Consider the following 17,500-nt stretch of genomic DNA (forward strand, 5'->3'; position numbering starts at 1 on the left):
AATTTTATGATAAAACACTTTTTTCAAATGCCACTGGGTCCAGGCAGGCATTTACTAGCTACGGGGGCAGCAATCAGTTTCTTCAAAATTTACTGTTCTAAGCCCATTAGAGTTCCAGCGCAGCAAGGCTCTCGATGGAAATCGAAAGCGCCTGCCTTCGTCTGAGGATGCTGCATGCAAAGCTTCTGGGCTGAACTCCTACCCTTTAGTGTTAGGATGCTTTAGCAACTGATTTATGTAAATTCACTCATAAAAAATACGGTTTATTTTTAATTGGTGAATATGAATTAGAAAATTAAGACGCTGGATTTAGCATTTGCCGAACATCCCAGCATCCTCGTCCCGTCGCCCGGGTGGCCCAGGTGAAAGCAAGGGGCTGGAGGCAGCCCCTTCGCCGTGCAGCGTAGCCAAAAATAAGCACTCGTCGCCTTATTAGAGATGAACATATCGCGTGCCTTATTCAGGCATCAGCAGTTAAAAGCATCCCCTTCTTAGGCCTAGCGCAAGCCTCTTCGAGAAGCGGACTAATTTTAGCCAAGTGTTGTAATGTGCGAGGGGGTTTTTGTGTGTAAAACATTGGCAGTGGTATCCTGCTTGTATTCCAGCACGAAGCACTCGCAGATATTGTCCTATACAATAATACTTAACGACCATTGTCTACCCTGATGATTTACATGTGGTTTTCATTTTGGGGAAAAAAAAAAAAAAAAAAAAAAAAAAAAAAAAAAAAAAGGAAGATTTTTTTTTTTTAATGTTCCTGTGTTCCCCTTCACCTAACAAAAAAACCCTTCGGCTAAACCATAAAAAAAAAAAAAAAATCTTTCTGAAATCGTGCTATTGTTACAGAAAACCTCTCAAAACAAAGTGATGTTGACCTTATGGTGTTAGTGCTTCACGGGGACCGCCAGCGCCCTAAAATACAGCGTTAGCCCCAACACTTCTCCCTCGAAGTCAACCCAACGTAGGCCCTGCCCGCTTGGAAACACATCAAAATCCAAAGTGCTGTTCTCTCGCAGACACGTTCTCGCTTTAAATCGGTGTTAAAATGTCTTTGCATGAGAACAGGCCCTTTGATGCAATCCCTGCCCCTTCTCTCCATCCCCCCCAAATCCAAGCCTGTCGAGGATTACAGTGTGCAACCTCTGCCGACAGCAGATAAATAACTGACAGTATTTTAGCAGAGTTGCTAGGTTCTCTGCAGAGTAATTTGTTTTCTCCTTTCTCACCAAGTCTTTAATGTTTTGTTATAAACATCTATAGCAGAGCGCTGCTAATAGAAATGACTTATGACCAAGGATCTGGATAAAAGGCTGCGATGGGTTTCCGAGCTGCTTTCTTGCAAGGGCTGTGGCAAGGAATTACTCTTCTCTGTGTGCAGATGGGCTTTGCTAGAAACAGAGAGCAAAATTCCACTGATCAATGGATAAGTTCCTAGATTTGATCAGAGCTTTGTGCTGTCCCACAGGTTTTCATTGCAAGGTGCTAAAATACCCATTTGGTGAATCATGAGTATATTGAGATGGCATTGACTGGAGTGGCACAGTCTTCCTCCCTTCCCAAAAACTAACCCACCAGCATTTATAAATGTACATTATTCCCTCTCAGTGTCCCCCAACGAGGTCACAGACACCTGTCAGAGCTATTTTTGCTGTACTTGGGGCACACCAGCATGTTCCTTGGCTCTTCTTGCATGCGAGCTTGACGTGGATGTGCAAAGCTGCAAACCTGCTGTGCCCCCAAACACAGTCACGTCATCCAGGTGACACACATGTAATTTTATTATAATATTGGAGCCTCTTCTGTCTTTCATGGAGAAGACTTGCAGTGCTTCTTTTAACTCAGGGCATTCACCCGAGACTTATGTTTTTTTCTTTTTTCCCTATGTGCACTGTATCATCTCAGCAGTTAAAGACTTGATAACAGAAAGTTGTCAGAAATCAATTCTTCTTCCCCTAATTGTACGGGTGTGATAAAAGATCACACAGAGAATCAGCGAGAATTTACACACACATGCAAACAGCTGCTATCAATTCACGTGGAGGATCAGATAAGCCTGTTATCTTGTGTTGTATGTACCAGCGTGTGACAAGAGTGTGGGGAAGGATATGGGGCAGGAGATACAGGAGCGGGAGGAACAGTGGTGGAAGTCATGACGAGGAAATTCAGAAGAAAAAAAAAAAAAAATCTAGATTGCAAAAACTGTCTGAAGATTTCTGGTGTAAGGGAAAACGATGTGTATGGAGATAGCTCTGTGCCCAGTTGCCTGTTTTTAATGTAGCATGTCACAAACTCAAAGAGCTGAAGAAATGAGTCCATGGAGGTAAGGCAGTTTTGTCATCACCGTTGCTGTACTAATGTGGCTGTCCACCACGAGGAACTGGTCCCCTTCGCTCAGGAGCAAGTCCTTGGAAAGGGCTTGTCCCAGATAGGGCAGTCAGAGTTGTGCTGCCTGTGATGGGGCAGCTCTTCAGCAGAGAGCTTCTGCAAGCTGCGAGGGAGGGGAGCCTGCAAAGGCATTTTTTTTTAATAGTAACGCCTTGTTCCTCTTCATCTTGGCAGTGCAATACAGAATTTGTGTAGTTATTGTTTGCATTTGAATTCAGAGTTCAAAACTATTTAATACAGTGACATTTGAGAACACAGTGGATCTATACCCAAGTCATGTTTTCCTCATGCTCTCAAATATTTTGGACCAGAGTTTATCCCATCAAGACGCCAATATGGCAAGAGAGGCAAAAGATGAAAGAGTCGGTGCTTCACCTAGAAAACACCTTTGAGCACCCACGAATACTGTTAGCCTCAACAGGGATCCTCAACTTTGTAAACAGCCTGTAGATAGCACAAAGAAGAAAAGGCTGTGGTCCTACCCTTGCCTGCTGGGTGGCCACTCGTGCAGTGCCACGTGAGGGGGGCAGAGGTTGTGTGTTGTCAAAGGAAAGCGGATCCCCCATTTCAGGGAAATCGTGGCTGACTGGGTCTGTTCTGCCCCTTCGCTCAGGGAAGAAGTGGAGGGTTTGGCTCTAGATCTGTGCTGAATGAGGAGTGAGCTCCTGCAGGGAAACCTCGTCTTTGAAAAGCAACTGGTTCTGGCAAATTTAATCCGAAAAGGTGAACGTGGTGGAGAGATAAGAGAAACTGAAAACAAAGGCTTAAAACGCAAGTGTTTATACAGCTTTAACTAAAAGGTGCCAGATACGATAAAAAGCTCATAGGATGTAAAATAACAGTTTCAGAATGGAATCTTTTTAGCAGTGTCTAAGAAAATTTACCTAATACTCCCAAAGAAACGGGTATTCACTGGGGGTGCGATACAGGTGACACGTGGTGAATGAACCAGTGCCATGGAAGTGCACAGAGAGACATCTGATTAAGTAGAAGCTGACACCTTCACTTTTTGAACACCTGAAGTGATAAGGACGTAGTCTGACTTCGCTTTCACACGAGCTGGAGTTAAGTTTGAGGGCAGATACTAGTTTTTTATAAGTAGTAGATAAGAAAGTTAATTAAATAGTCTGAGAAGTTCAGATTTAAATGTTAACTGGAGGGACAATTTGGAAGTATCTGTACTTTGGTTGTTCATTCAGTGAAATAACCTTGAAATTTCTTCCCATGGCCGGGGATTTGGGGTATTGAACCCTGCCAGTGTTCTGTTCCTTGATCACTGTTTTTAAGAGCTTGTAGAAATGTTCAGCATGTAATGAAGACCTCTTGGTTGTGAAAGTTCTCCTGCCATAGTGGACAGCTCAGCATAATTTTTTCCGTCTTTCTTACGTTTTCTCAAAGAGGTATAAGAGAGTGATGATGCAGAGGAGAAAGCATCTCTAATCTTGATAATGGCTAAAAAGATGCTTTGTGTTACATTCTTCAACTAAAAAGCCAGGCAGAATTTTGAGTAGTTTGCTGTTTATAGCAATGGCAGGAATGCAAGAATCAGGTAGCTGCCTCCATGGGGCAGGGAGGAGCAGTGGCATCTACATTTAAATCAGGTACTTAAATTTACATTATCTGGTAAATCTGATGAGCTGGAAATGGGGTACTTTTTAGCTTTCCAAAAAGGTTGCGTGGCTGCCAGTCATATTGAAAGATTCACAGAGGGTAGTGAAGGTGTTTGGGTTTGAGTGATATTTTTTCTCCTATGTTTTCAATTTCCTGGGCTCCTGATTAATCGTTGAAGCAGTTTGCTCAGTTGGCATCAGCAGTGTACTAAAGGAGAGGGGAACTGTCTCAGAAATACAAAGACCTGAAATATTTTGTGATCTCTTCTGACTCAGATGTATACTTCAAATTGCATTCCCTCAGTTGAGGGAAATAATTTCAGTTACCCCGGTCAGAGTAGAAAGCAGTCCTCTTTATGAATGCCTTTTTTCATTAATGTAGATATGTTTCTGAGATGAGAAACGATGTTTCTTCTAATTATGGTTACATGTAGTTAATTTCCTTTTTTAAAAGCTCGGTGTGAAAGGCAGTTTCCTTTAAAAAGGGGGGGGGGGGGGGGGGGGGGGGGGAAGGAAGAAAAAAGTGATACAGCTGATGTTCCTGTTGCCTTAGCAACAGATTTATTTATTAGGGTCTGAAATGACATGAGTTAATATACCACATACCTGCTGATCGGCAAACTCTCCTATTTCAGCTTCAGTTGACAATTAAGTCCTGGACAGCTACAGCCAGGGGTTAATGTTACTCATTAGGAGAACTAGGTCATTACTGGGAAATCAAGGCACTTAAGGCAGCATGGATAAAATACAAAATTCAACATCTCAAGGAGTGAGGGGTTTTATGTTAATTAACCTTATTTTCCTTTCATTTAAAAAAATCTTTCATATATTCATATGACACTGGATCAATTAATTGGGGGGAAAAAAAAAGTAAGCTGTAGTTTACTTTCCTCCCCTAGTTGTCTTCATTTCCTTTGGAAGGGTTTCATTATTTTATGGAAAATTCTTATGTCTATATGATGAGTAAAAAGGGTATTAAAATTAAGAAGGGAATCATCATGGAAATCAGCTTTACCACAAGGGAATGAGCAAATAAAAGCCTTGAAAATGAAAATAAATAAGCTTTGCTAATACCTCACCTAAGGAGCAGAATATAAGCCCATCAGAGCTTGGAGATATTTAGAGGTACTTCTTTGCTTCTTTATTAAGCCGTTACATAGTTATTTGACCTTCAGAAACCGAAACTTTAGAGAACTAATTCAAGTTGTTGGTAAATATGCTATTTACAGAAAGCTGATCAGTGTTGTAGCCGACAGTGACTCCTGTAGTTAGTAATTGGCTTCTGATTTCCAGGAAAATTAAATATGTTCTCTGAAAGTTTTATTAAGATATCTGAGTGGGAGTTTTAACTTGATAAGTCATAAGTGATTTAATAAAGCTCTCCTGAAAGCCTTTATTTACTAACTTTTAGCAGACTTCATGCTGATACTGGAGAACATAATAGGTTGAAAAAGAATCATATTAAAATAAAACTTGTTTTTTTTCACTCACTGCTTCCCCAGATACACTTAGTTCTTTCCCTTCTACTAAGCACTCTACTTTATTTTCTATATTTAAACTCTGTGGCCCGATTCTGCTTCTCGTTGTGTTCAGAATAATTTGGTGTAAAGTCCTTTTCCACTGATGTAAAGTCAAGGTTACCTGGGGCTCAGGTAGTAAATCATACTATGAGATTGTAAGAGCACTGTTGCTTGTAACAAAAGCAAAATTCAACCACCTGTGGGTGGTTTTCTGCTCCATGGGATGGTTTTGCATTGTCATGTACCTGTTTTCTTAAATACAAGAAAAAAGTTAAATAACATCAAGATTCTGCTTAAGATAACACGTGCAGAAACCTTCCTTCTTCATTCCTTCTGCGCTATCCAGACATAGAGCAGCCACTTTAGTGCCGTCCTCTGAAGCCTGTTACAATAAAGGCTTCAACTATGGTTGGAAAATGGATTGTAAGTTAACGTAAGACTACACCTGCATCACCTGGACATTTGAAGATTATTTAAGTTTGGAACAGATGTATCAGAGTTTGCCATAAAAGCTCCAGTAAGCTTGGCTCTCCCTTTTTCCGTGATGGCAAACTCATTTTATGGTGTCTTTCTCCTCTGGTACAACTGTGAAACCCAAGTCTTGGAGCAGAAACACATGGGAACTGGGGGGACTAAGGAGTCCTCTCAAGGCTCTGAAGGAAGGGGGCTTTCACTCTTCCACCTATTGCTCTCAAAGCAGTCATTTTCTGCTCCATTCACCCAAGCTGGTCTTGGCCATTCTCTTCCACACCTTGTCCTCCTGTCTTTGCTGTGCTCAGTTCCTTAGGCGTCTCCTCATATATGTTCTCATTGTGCAGTGAATTTGCATCTCAGTCATCTCTAGTTTCTCAACCTTTCTCTGTCTATCATTTCACTCCCCGCCAGTGCAAGGGAACTTCTCCAACCCATTGGTCCCTGTTGTCTCCTAAGCCCCGTTGTCCAACCTGACTGTGTTGTCCTCTTGGTCTCACACTGATTTCACATTTTCTCCATATGAACTGGCCTTGTGTTATATCTTTTACCCATCTCCTTTACTTCTTCGCTCAGTTTGCTATTTCTTTGCCATGCTGTTCTTGCATAGATGATCATATTGATCAGATCTTATTTGACCCCTTTGCTTTTTTCTGGCCAACACCTAAGAGTTTTAGTCAAACTAGAAAAGCACACATTACCATTACTGCTTTCTGCCTCTTCAACCCATCTCTTACACTGCTTTATTTTCTTAACTAAATCCTCTATTTTCTCATTGTTCCTTATTTTCAATGCATATAAAGCAGTTCTTTATTCTGCAAAATCCAGTAATTTTATTCTAAATCCAGAAGAGGAATCACTGAAAGGGAAGATAAGATATGTCAGATGTTAGATCCTGCCTGAGTCTTAGAAGCCTGGACCTGTGGCAGCAGGACTGTCTTGCTCATCTTTGGGTGTGCCCAAGACTGTTCAGTCAGTGACCAGGCACAAAAAGAAATTTTTCAAAAGCTTGGCTGCATTTTTAGGAAGACTTCCAACACATGCAACAAAAAGCATATCTTTGACTCAAAAATCAAATGCATCCAAATAGTCAGTTCTTGCCCTAAAACAAAAAGAGGTTCAAATGTTTTAACTAGAGCCTTATTGGAAATGTAATATATGCAAGATACAGTTTGCAATGTGACTGGGTAGTGTTGTTTTTTTTTTTTTAAATACTGTTCTTTGGATGTTCTGGAAAACTTTTGCCAGATTTTTTCTAGAACATTGTAGTCCAAGATAGCCTCAGTCTTGGGAAGCATCATAAACAAGGACAGAAGGGGTTTTGTAATAAATCCTGGGCAAACTTAGAAGATGGTGCCACCTGCCCCCCTTTGTAATTCACAGCACCCCTGACCAAAGTATACAAGTACCATGCAAGAGACATCAAATATTTCCCAAGCACATTATGCAATATTCTTCCTTATTTTCACCAGTAACGGGGGGGAAGGGGGTGGGTGGGGGTATGTTTCTTCATTCAAAGCTCTTTTTAATTAGTTTCTTCTTCTTGTCACCCTGTAACTGTTTGACTCTCTCCTCCCATTCCCTTCTTCTCCTCACCTGCTTCCCTTTTCTCCATCTTTTCACCCTTTTTTCTCCTCATTTTGTTGTCTCATCTCTGCTTTTTCACCATTGTGTTTGCAAAAAATGACTCAGTGAAATGAGTTGATTCCTCGTTCTGAAAGTGATGAGATGTGTAGTTATGTAATCTTGTTGAATAATGAGTTTCAAGCCTTGGTCTTGGTGCCGTGGAAGTTCCTGCTTAGGAGCTTCCTCCTTGGAGATGACAGTTTCACAAATCCAAAAAGGATGAGTTATGTCAGGTATCTGAACTAGTTCCTCTTGGGGTATTACTCAGTAAGGACCAGGACTTATTTTTTGCTCCAGGCAGCATATCTGGTGGGGTATTAAGTAGTTGTAGTTTGGTGATGTGAGCCCACCATGGAAATCACAGAGAGTCTTGTTAATGGTGGGATTGTCATTCCCAGGCAAAAATGCAGTAATGTAGTTTTGATGTAGTAACTTATGTTTTATTTTTCTTCTGTTCTTCCAAAAAAAAAACACCTGAGTAGATTTTTATCCACTTTTATCATATTCATACCCATCTATTATTATCATGACATGTCTTTTTTATAGTATGTTGAGTTACAATAGGTTATATTGTGTATGGTTATCAGGACTGTCAGGGTCACTCAGATTATTTTATCTTGCCTCACAACAGCAGGAAACCGTTTGTTATGTTACCTTTGGAACACAAAAGGAAGTTAATTTTAATATTATTTTTAAAGAAACTATTTGGGGGTAGTCCGTAGCAGTTATTGGGCTGTGTCACAAATTTGAGTGAAATTGTTTTTATCTGAATCCTATACTTGTGAAAAGCTAGATTCTCTAAGTTGGAGTAAAAGAAACGAACAGGCATCTGAATAAAAGTGCATTGATTTTTACACCAAGGTAACTGAGACCAAACGCCAGTCTTTGTTTTCAAAGGTTAATCTCTTTTTAGGAAATAAGCAGAAGGCTCAATGACTGATGCTGATCCGGAAGTTTCTTTGGTTAGAGAATGCGCAATATTTTATTTTGAGTTTTTCTTCATGAATTGCGAGGGGAGAAGAAGAAGAATCTAAACAATAAACTCCCAAGGTTCCTTTTTTATGAATCTCTTCTAGATCATACAAGATAGGAGAAAATGCTTTTCCAGTGTAAAGCAAAATGCTTCCCATTTTTCTCAGGCCAGCAATTTGAAAAAATCAGAAGGTAAAATACACACTCCTCACTGTAAATACGTCATGGGCTATAATAGAAAATAAAACACTGTATTTGCCAGTACTGTTTGGCTGCTTTTTGCCTCTCTAGTGCCATTTTTTAATTCCTTGGCTTACAGAGGTGTTTTGCAAGCGCAGGCAAGGATCAGGACCTTTTTTTGCTTGTAGGACCTCCTAGCTAAAATTAGTTCTGCAGGGTCCTTTTTTTCAGTGACACTCATGCAAAAACATTTTTTTCTACTTGACTCCATTTTCTGTTAACTGAGGGGGTATTAGATATTGCGGTAACTTTTGATGCTGATGATGTCAGACAATGTTTAGAGGCACAATTACAGCAAAGACATTTTGGAAGCATATCAGCTGAAAAAGAAAATTCAGTGGACTTAACTACATAGTTACAGTCTACCCCTACCTCATATTGAAAACGTAAAAAGATGGAAAAATACTGTGATAAAATGAATAGATGAAAAGCAATTAACTTTTCCTTCATGTTTAGATTTTCACAGTTATTTCTTCTTCCCCTGTTTCTTTTCTAATAGCTCCTTCCCAACGGTAATATTTCCTCATTTGCAGTTATCATGAACATGGTTACCAGAATTTTAGTATTAGAGTTTTAGAATTTTAATTTTTTTTGTCTCCTTTTTTTTTTTTTTTTCCCAATCTTACAATAGAAAATGTATATTAATTTTATTTAAGAAGGTCCTCTGTCCTCTGTGGAAATAATTACTAGAATCTATTTCATTTGGTGTATTGAATAGGCTTGTAACACGATTCTCACTTGAAGAAGAATACTCATACTCCTGAAGTATTTACTGACTCTGATCCTCACCACATTTCTGTTAAGGAAAGCTCCTGTAGGACTGTATCTTACAGATGGGGAAACCTGGGCAGAGCCGTATTGTGTCAGGAAAAGACCAGAACCCTGCAATTCTCTGTTTTGAAAGCCAGGCTTATTTTTTGTGACTATACTGATACTTTATAACATTATTAGATGATAATAAACCTGTATTCAGGTTTTGCTGAGCTCAAGATTTAATGTAAAATATCAAAGTGTGATGCAGTAAATAGTATAATATGGTGGAAAAAATCCCTGATAATTGTTGTTTAGGTTAGGTTTGACGTGAAATGGAGCCCCATTTTGAGTTCAGCAGTGTGCATGCAAAGACCACCCCATTTATTGATGTGCTGCTCTTTGCTTCTTGAGGATGCCCTGGACAGATAGAGGGTCAACAGGAGGCTGATGTCATCTGAGTCATCTTATCAGCCTGTGGCATCCTTCATCACCCTCCCCAAGTCTGTACCATATCAGTCAAAACAGTAAAGAACCTCAAGTTCCTGCTGTTATCACCCAAACGAAGAACGTTGCTGGGATGAAGGCACCTTCCAGCTCCGGGCTCTGACTGCCCATGCTTCTCTTCACCTCCGGTCTTTCAAAAATGTTAACTTCTACAAGGGATTTGTCAGATTTTGTACCTTTTCCTCCATGGAGCTTTTGTTCTCCATCCTCAGTGCACTGTGCTTCCCTGCTAACATCGCCGTGTGCCTTTGCTCTCTTTACTTTCTTCCTCTTTGTTTCTCTTCCTTTAATTACCATGCAGTTTTGTTTTGGCTTCCCAGTTTATATCTTTACCAGCTTTTTTTCTGACCTTTTCTCTACCACTGATAGCGCTCTTAAATGCTCTCTGCAGCTTCTCTCTATCTCTAAGTCTGATTTTTCTGTATTCTTTCATTTTTCCCAAGTCTATGCCTTTTTCACTTCTGCTTACCCTATATTTATCTTTTCCCCCCCTGGGTTTGGATATGCCATCATTTTTTTTTTTTTAGTTTTCAACTTGAATATCTGTATTTTTTAATTATTTCTTTTTTCTTTTCCTGTGCTTCTCTGCCCCTTTACGTTGCTTTGCCCATCTCATCTGCCCTGTTTGCTGCCAAGCTTGCTCCTCACTATTTCACTTCCCCAAAACTATAGCACCACTGTCATCCACTTCCAAGGGCCGTGCCTCTGAAACTTCATTTCCTTCACTTTTAATTACTGATTCTGGGCTCACGGACTTCCCCAGCCCCATCCCTGCCCCTGACACCTCCCCTGTGCCCTGCCATGGCCATGCTTTTCCCTGGCTGATGTCCCCTGGCCCTTTCTCTCCTCCCTGGGTGCCTCTTGGCTCACCTGTCCTCTGTCTCCACGACTGCTGCCCAGCTTCATAAATAATGAGTGATTCATCAGTGGTCTATTTTGTCAGCCATCTTCTAGCAATAGTTGCAGGTATGCAGAAATCTGTCTTTTTGCTCTTGCTGTATATCCTAAAGAAATTTTTAAAAATAATAAAAATGCTACTTTAACTTCTGAACATTTTGTACCTGTTTTAGCATTGCCATTTCCCACCTTGGCCCACCTGACATGCAGGTGATTTTACAAAATAGGGAGGCAGAAAGAGATGCACCCAGTTTGGATTGCTTGGATTTAAGGCACTGTAAAAAGTGAAATAGTACTGCGTGCCCTCACAATTTGGGATTTCTCTACCACTGAAAATCTCCCGTGCTAAATGTCCTAAGAAGATTAAGATCAACCCTTTTAATATTGCTTTTAGCTGAGCTTATTTGTAACCCTTTCAGAACAGGTAGCACCTTGAGAAATGGCACGACAGGGCTGTTACTATCACAAGCATTACATACTCTTTACACAGTATTTTCTCAAACATTAAGACTTTTTCCCTTGGTTTAACACTTTTGTGTTACCAATTAACTTGCATAAACCATAGGTTTTAATATATTTCTTTTTAAATAGACTGCATTTATTTTGCCCCCTTGAGAAAGTCCTGTCTCTTTTTCCACAACTCTTCTACTTTCTAACTGCATAGCTAGATGTGTCTTCCTCCAAATCCAAAATAACTGTGATTATCACCATGTAGATAAGTTTACATATACTTAAAAAATTAAACTTAAGTCATAGAAGACCATATGTATGTCTTACTGAATTTCACTCAAATTCAAGAGATGAATATGCACTGAATCCTGCCAAATTCTGCTATTTCTTTTATTTTTCTTTAAAATATATTTTCCAGCACTGGTCAGGGATATGGGTGTCCTGCAGCCCCAGGGAATAACTCCAGTTTAGCTGGTCTCCATGCACTCTCCCTCCAGTTCCAGCAATAGCTAAGGCTCAAGGGCTCAGGCTGAATTCACAAAATCTCCGAATAGCAGAAGGGTGTTTTGAACACTGTTGCCATTGACTGTATAGAGGAGCATCATCGTAGTGCTATGAAGTTGCTTTTTTTAATCATTTTGGGCTGGAAAGAGGGATGTCAAGTCATCAATTAATCCTGACAGCATCCTTCTGTGGTGAAAAAATAATACTGTCACACCCATTTTATAAACAGAAAATCTAAGGCAGAGATAATGGAGGCTCAATACTGGTGCTTCTGATACCACCACCCTCCCAGTCCCCATTTCAAGGACAATCTTGAAAGTTTTATTTCAGATTACAAAGGGAAGTCACTAAACCAGGCTGAACCTTGGGCCACATTTCCATAACCAGACCACTAAATCTCAGCCAGTCCTTAAGAGAGACTTCAAGTGTCTGTCTTAAAACGTGTTTTAGACTCAGAAATAAAAAAATCCTGGGTAAAAAAAATTTAGTGTGCAGTATCTAAACATGGAGATTAAATGTCTCCAATGGCAGTGCACTCAAATCTCAGTATAGGTATGTTGCCTGTGTCTGTTTTGTGGCATTTACAGCTGGAGTTTGGTTATTCTGATGTTTTCATGTTCTTACGATGAAATTTAGAGCATCTTCATACCATGCCCAGTTCTTATTTTTCCTTTACCAGATGCATATCAAATCAAGTAAAAACACGAGAGCATTTCAAATACCTAAACTAAACAACAAAGGCAGACCCTAGAATCACACTGAATCAATTTTTCTCCAAACATAATATCTTAAAAGAGAAGTTTGCATTTTAATGTAAGACTTTTATACAGTTTTATAATTCTTCTTAAGGAAGTGGAGTATATATAATTAATACTGTTTAATAAAGCTCAAAAATGCAACAGATGCAGCCAAAAGTGCACGTCATTTTGAGCAGATCTTTACAGAACAGACATTCCATATTGTGTTCATCTTTTTCCACGATCACTGCTATGACAATCTGGTGTGTTTAGCAGTTGTTGCTGAGTAAGGCAGACTGGATTGTATATGATTTTCTCCATGTCAGCCAAGAAACAGAGCTCTCTCCTTTTTGATGCGGTAAAGAGGTGGTCTTGTACTATTTGCTGCTTTCTCCCAGGAGCAGCTATACCTTTACTAACTTTCAAGAATCACAATATGTTGTAATCTGTAGGTGCATGTGCTGGAAGCTCTCTGTAGGTCTTAACTGAAAACCAAACGTTTGTGGTGTGGAAAAGTCACAGGAACTGACAAATCGAGTGAGATGACCTCCCAGATAGAGCAGCTACAAGATTCACAAAACGTGTTATTAAGATCTGTGAGTATCAGATAAAAGCAAAATATTTTAAAAGGGGATATGGAAGGAGGATCACCTACAGCAGAAAACCCATGAGAGACTCCAGTGCAGAGGAAACGTTTCCCCTTTCAGCATTCCTTCTGGGTGCCAAATTTTCCTTCTGTTCTTCCCCACCTATTAAACAAAGCTGCAACTTCCAATTCCTATCAGTTTTCCTAAATATGTGCAGCTTATGTGGCTTCGACGAGCTGTAAGGCTCCGTATTCTCCTGCCAGCTCCTTGACAATGTGGCTCCAACAGCATCCTCCACTTTTGGCTGCCTCTGGGACCCCTGGTCTCTTCTGGAAAGGGAGAGGGAAATCATATCCTTTGCTGGAAGGACTTTTTGTGACTGCGAAGCCGATAGCGGGGCTGTGAAGAGCTTGGAAAGATCCCTGTAAGCGTCGTGGCTCTGTCTGTCGAGGCTGCCTGCTCTGTGTGACGGGGATGTTTCGGTCCACCTCGGGTGGAGCTCAGCATCAGGTTCAGGCTGGGCTCATCAGGATCACTTACGAAGCACCCACAAAACCCTGCCTAGGGGAAACTGAGGCTAACGGGAACCGTTATAATGAATTCCACTGACTCCCAGCATCAAAGCTATTTTCTTTGCAAACTTGCACATTTCCGATAGCGATGTTCCCTTCCAGCCAAGTCTGAATCCTCGATTGTAATCCCGTTTCGGCTCTTTCAGCTGGGCACTTGGAGGGAATTAAAATACTGGCAACACATTTCTGCACATAATTTACCTACCAGAAACAGGTGGCTATTTAAAGCGTGAGGATGCAAGCAAACTAGTAGGCAGTTCTGGGATCTTCACGACTGGAAGAAATTCTCTCTCTGAGCCAGTGCTCGTATCCACTTCGGTTACTGGAACCACCGTGAAAACTCCTGGTTCACAGATGTGAAACAAATTATGAAGCTTATGCAGTTGCATTCCTCCTTATTATTGGGAACAAAACAAATCTGGAAGATGGAGGACTTCTTAAAGTAATTATTGTCTGGCTTTATTTTAAGAAAACGCAACTAATTTTGAGAACTCCACAATTCCTGAAGATTTCTCAGCCTAGGGAAGTCACATTAATGATAAGATTAATTTGTTTTAATTCCCTAAACCAAAAATATTGACTGAATGAGAAATTAACACATGTAGAGCTGCAGATGTCATTTGGCTTCAGATTTCCTGAATGATATAATTATTAATCTTTCATATAGCAGTCTGACAAACCTACAGATTCATTCTACAAAATTAGTCTGTGAAGAAAGACACCAGGACAGCTGAGCTATAGATTTTCCCTTAATACAGGAAGGAAAACAGTGGAATTTTCTAAATAATAAATAAAACCAAAATATTTTAAAGACATATGGTGCACATCTGTCTGAAATACAATAATTTAAAGCAGAATAATTAAAGGCAAGATAAAATATTCACCTTAGAGTGGGGGAATTATCTCATCTCGTTTTTAATGTAACTTACCAAATTTGGGAAATTCAGATCATCTGTGGTATCTTTTGAACCTTTCATTCTGTGCTAAGAAAGAAGATAGATTAGCAAATTGACTTTTTATTTTCTTTTTAGATAGCCAACTTTGTGTTTCAAGGCATTGAGTGTCATACCCGTGCAAACATTTAATATTATCTTCAGCTGAAATTATAAATAAGTACAGGTTTCTTATTTTCTGTTTTAACTTCCAGTTAACTCCTTAAAAGTCTAAAGGTAGAAAAGGCCTCATGCTAGTTTATTCCTTTCTTCTTTCCCTAAAGCACTGGATGGTTTGAAAGTTTTTCATGAGTATAGCGTGGATTCATAAAATTCCAGTTTAAGAAATCCTATGGTTTTAGCAAAAGTTTTTTATTAACCTGTTCCTCCTAAAAAAGGGGATAAATTGTAGTGGAGCTTGTATACATCATTTTTGACAGGACTGAGAAAAAAAAAGACGACATTTTTTTCCTATCCTACCTTTTTTTTAATATGATTTTGCCTTGTGCTAGGTGAGATATTTACTCAGTCCTTCTCACTTTCAAAGTTGGTAATTTGAAGAGTAAAGGCATCATATGAAGACAGGGAAGAGCAATAAGAATCTGTTGAAACCTGAGTTTTGATCCTGAGTGCTCGTTTGAGGAAAACGTTTAACCATGCAGTGTAAGCAAGGAGGGAAATTTTGCTGAAGGTGTTTCGTCCCCAGAAGTACAATTTAAGAGAAATACTGTTCTGATAAACAAAAAAAACTCAATTCCACAAGTAAACATAAATGATGCTGAGATAAGTTTTGTTTGTTTCAAGGGAACATGATAAAGATCCTGAAACTTTCTTTAAAGTCCTGCTGAAACTGCAAGAGAAAGATCTACCTTTTCGTGTGTCCGTCCTTGGAGAGGCTTTCACTGAAATTCCAGGTACCTTTCATTTTTTTTCTTTACTGTAGTTGCCATAAAATTTATTATTTCCATAAGTAGCTTTCGTGTACATATTTCTTATATTTGTGAAAAGAACATGTTTAAAATCTTCATAGTTGTAAAACTAAATAGTATTGATATGTTGTAAAATGAAAATTACTAAAGACAAGCATTTTTTATTTTACTTGGCCATAGAAGACCTTATTTATTACTTGTGTTTCAATAACACTTCTATATTTATTTAAATGGAGAGATAGATATGAGTGATTGGATGGTTCAGATAGGAAACAAAATCTTTCAAGTCAGGGTCACTCATCTGAAATCCAAACTCAGATTTTAGCAGGTGAAAACGCTTAGTTCCCTTTCAAATGTGAGGTTAAGGGCTTCTGTGGAGAGCTTCTGGTTTATATCTGGCATGAAGGTGGTCATTAATCTTTAATATTTTTGTACCACTCTTCTGCACACTCCTGCTTCTTGGCTTCTGACAACCGCTACTCTGTAAACGGTTTCACCCATCTAAAAAAGAAATAGGTTTTATTCTGAATACACGTATTTTTGTGCCTGAAATATTGTGGCAATAAAGAGAATAATCATTTCCTATACTGGGTGCACGTGTAGTAAATTAAGCCTTTTAAAAAAGTACATTAACAAGTGAAACTCAAAGTATCCAATGTTTTAGCTCATACATGTTTTCCAAACTTGCATCCCTCCATCTCTTCAATTTGTAAAAATAGATTTGGGTTTAGTTTATTTGTCAGTTCTGTCGTATTTGTTGCCTACTGAACTGGTGATACTTCAAATGTTTTAGTTTTGATTTTGGAGTTTTTAAGACACCAAGAATTGATCTGATCCAAATAACTTTAGGGTCCCCAACTGTGGCACAGCTGGACTGAAAAATGAGGTAATGATTTAGTAGCAGGAAATTTTTCATGTTTTCTGTCCACTTCTTTTTAGACAGTTTTCTGAAAGCCAGTTCTTCCAGGCAAGCCTCGTCACAGATCCCAAGGCAATGTTGCTTTCCAGACTGAGCACACCAGATTTCTTAGAAGGAGAAATTTCTAAGGAATCTGTGACAGATAGGAATATACGATGGTGCACTGTGGGAACAGATTCTATTGACACTCATTTTGGATGTTGTTACATATCTCATTTGTGGCTTCAGTGCTTATGAATAATGTAGATCATCCTAAATTTATGCCAGTATATCAAATCTATATGCCGCACCTCTTGTCTTGTCAATTCATTCATCCCCGTGTATAAATAGAGTCTATATAAAGGGCAACGTAGTGAAATGTGTCTCATCACCATGCATTTGATAGGGCCATATTCATACAAATGACATATGCAGGTCATTGCTAACAAGTACCAATAAAACCTGTTGCATATACTTCACTGAAAATCTATTTAAGAGATTTTTTGCAGATTTTTTTTTTTTTTTAAATAAATTGTTGACACTGTGTTTCTGCTCCCTCCAATTATGGGACCATACTCCTTCAGTATTAACAGAAGCCACATTTACAGTCATGGGTAAAAGTGCATAATGTATTTCATAATTCAGTATTCATTCATTTGTTTGAAAAGCCAGTAGTCACGGATTAGAAGTACACAGCAAATATCCAGTAGGAAGTTAAGAAATCTCCAATTTTCAGTGGCGCTAGAGCTTGGGTTTAGGCTTTAAAAGAATCAAGAGGTGTGACTTAGGGCTTTGGAAAAGCGTGCTTCAGAGGGCAATTCCTCCCCTGGGGAAGGGAGTGGGTAGCTCCATGGCTGGCTCTTGTTCGGGCTTTGTTAGCAGTGGAGGAGTTAAGGCTGGCAAGTGTCCCAAC

The 17,500-nt window shown here is 39.4% G+C and overlaps 1 protein-coding gene across 7 annotated transcripts in view; it reads left to right on the plus strand.

The window, feature by feature from the left end:
• The window catches only part of GTDC1 (glycosyltransferase like domain containing 1), a 204,598-nt gene that overhangs the window by 152,220 nt on the left and 34,878 nt on the right, over positions 1–17,500 (plus strand). For all 7 annotated transcript variants that reach the window (XM_042808522.1, XM_042808525.1, XM_042808528.1 and 4 more), the window contains exon 7: positions 15,565–15,674. In XM_042808522.1, the coding sequence (XP_042664456.1) occupies positions 15,565–15,674 (110 nt within the window). The remainder of the gene's footprint in view (positions 1–15,564; positions 15,675–17,500) is intronic.

This window comes from Tyto alba, unplaced genomic scaffold, assembly GCF_018691265.1.
Source record: "Tyto alba isolate M040663 unplaced genomic scaffold, T.alba_DEE_v4.0 Super-Scaffold_7, whole genome shotgun sequence".
In the NCBI taxonomy this organism is placed as follows: Eukaryota; Metazoa; Chordata; class Aves; order Strigiformes; family Tytonidae; genus Tyto; species Tyto alba.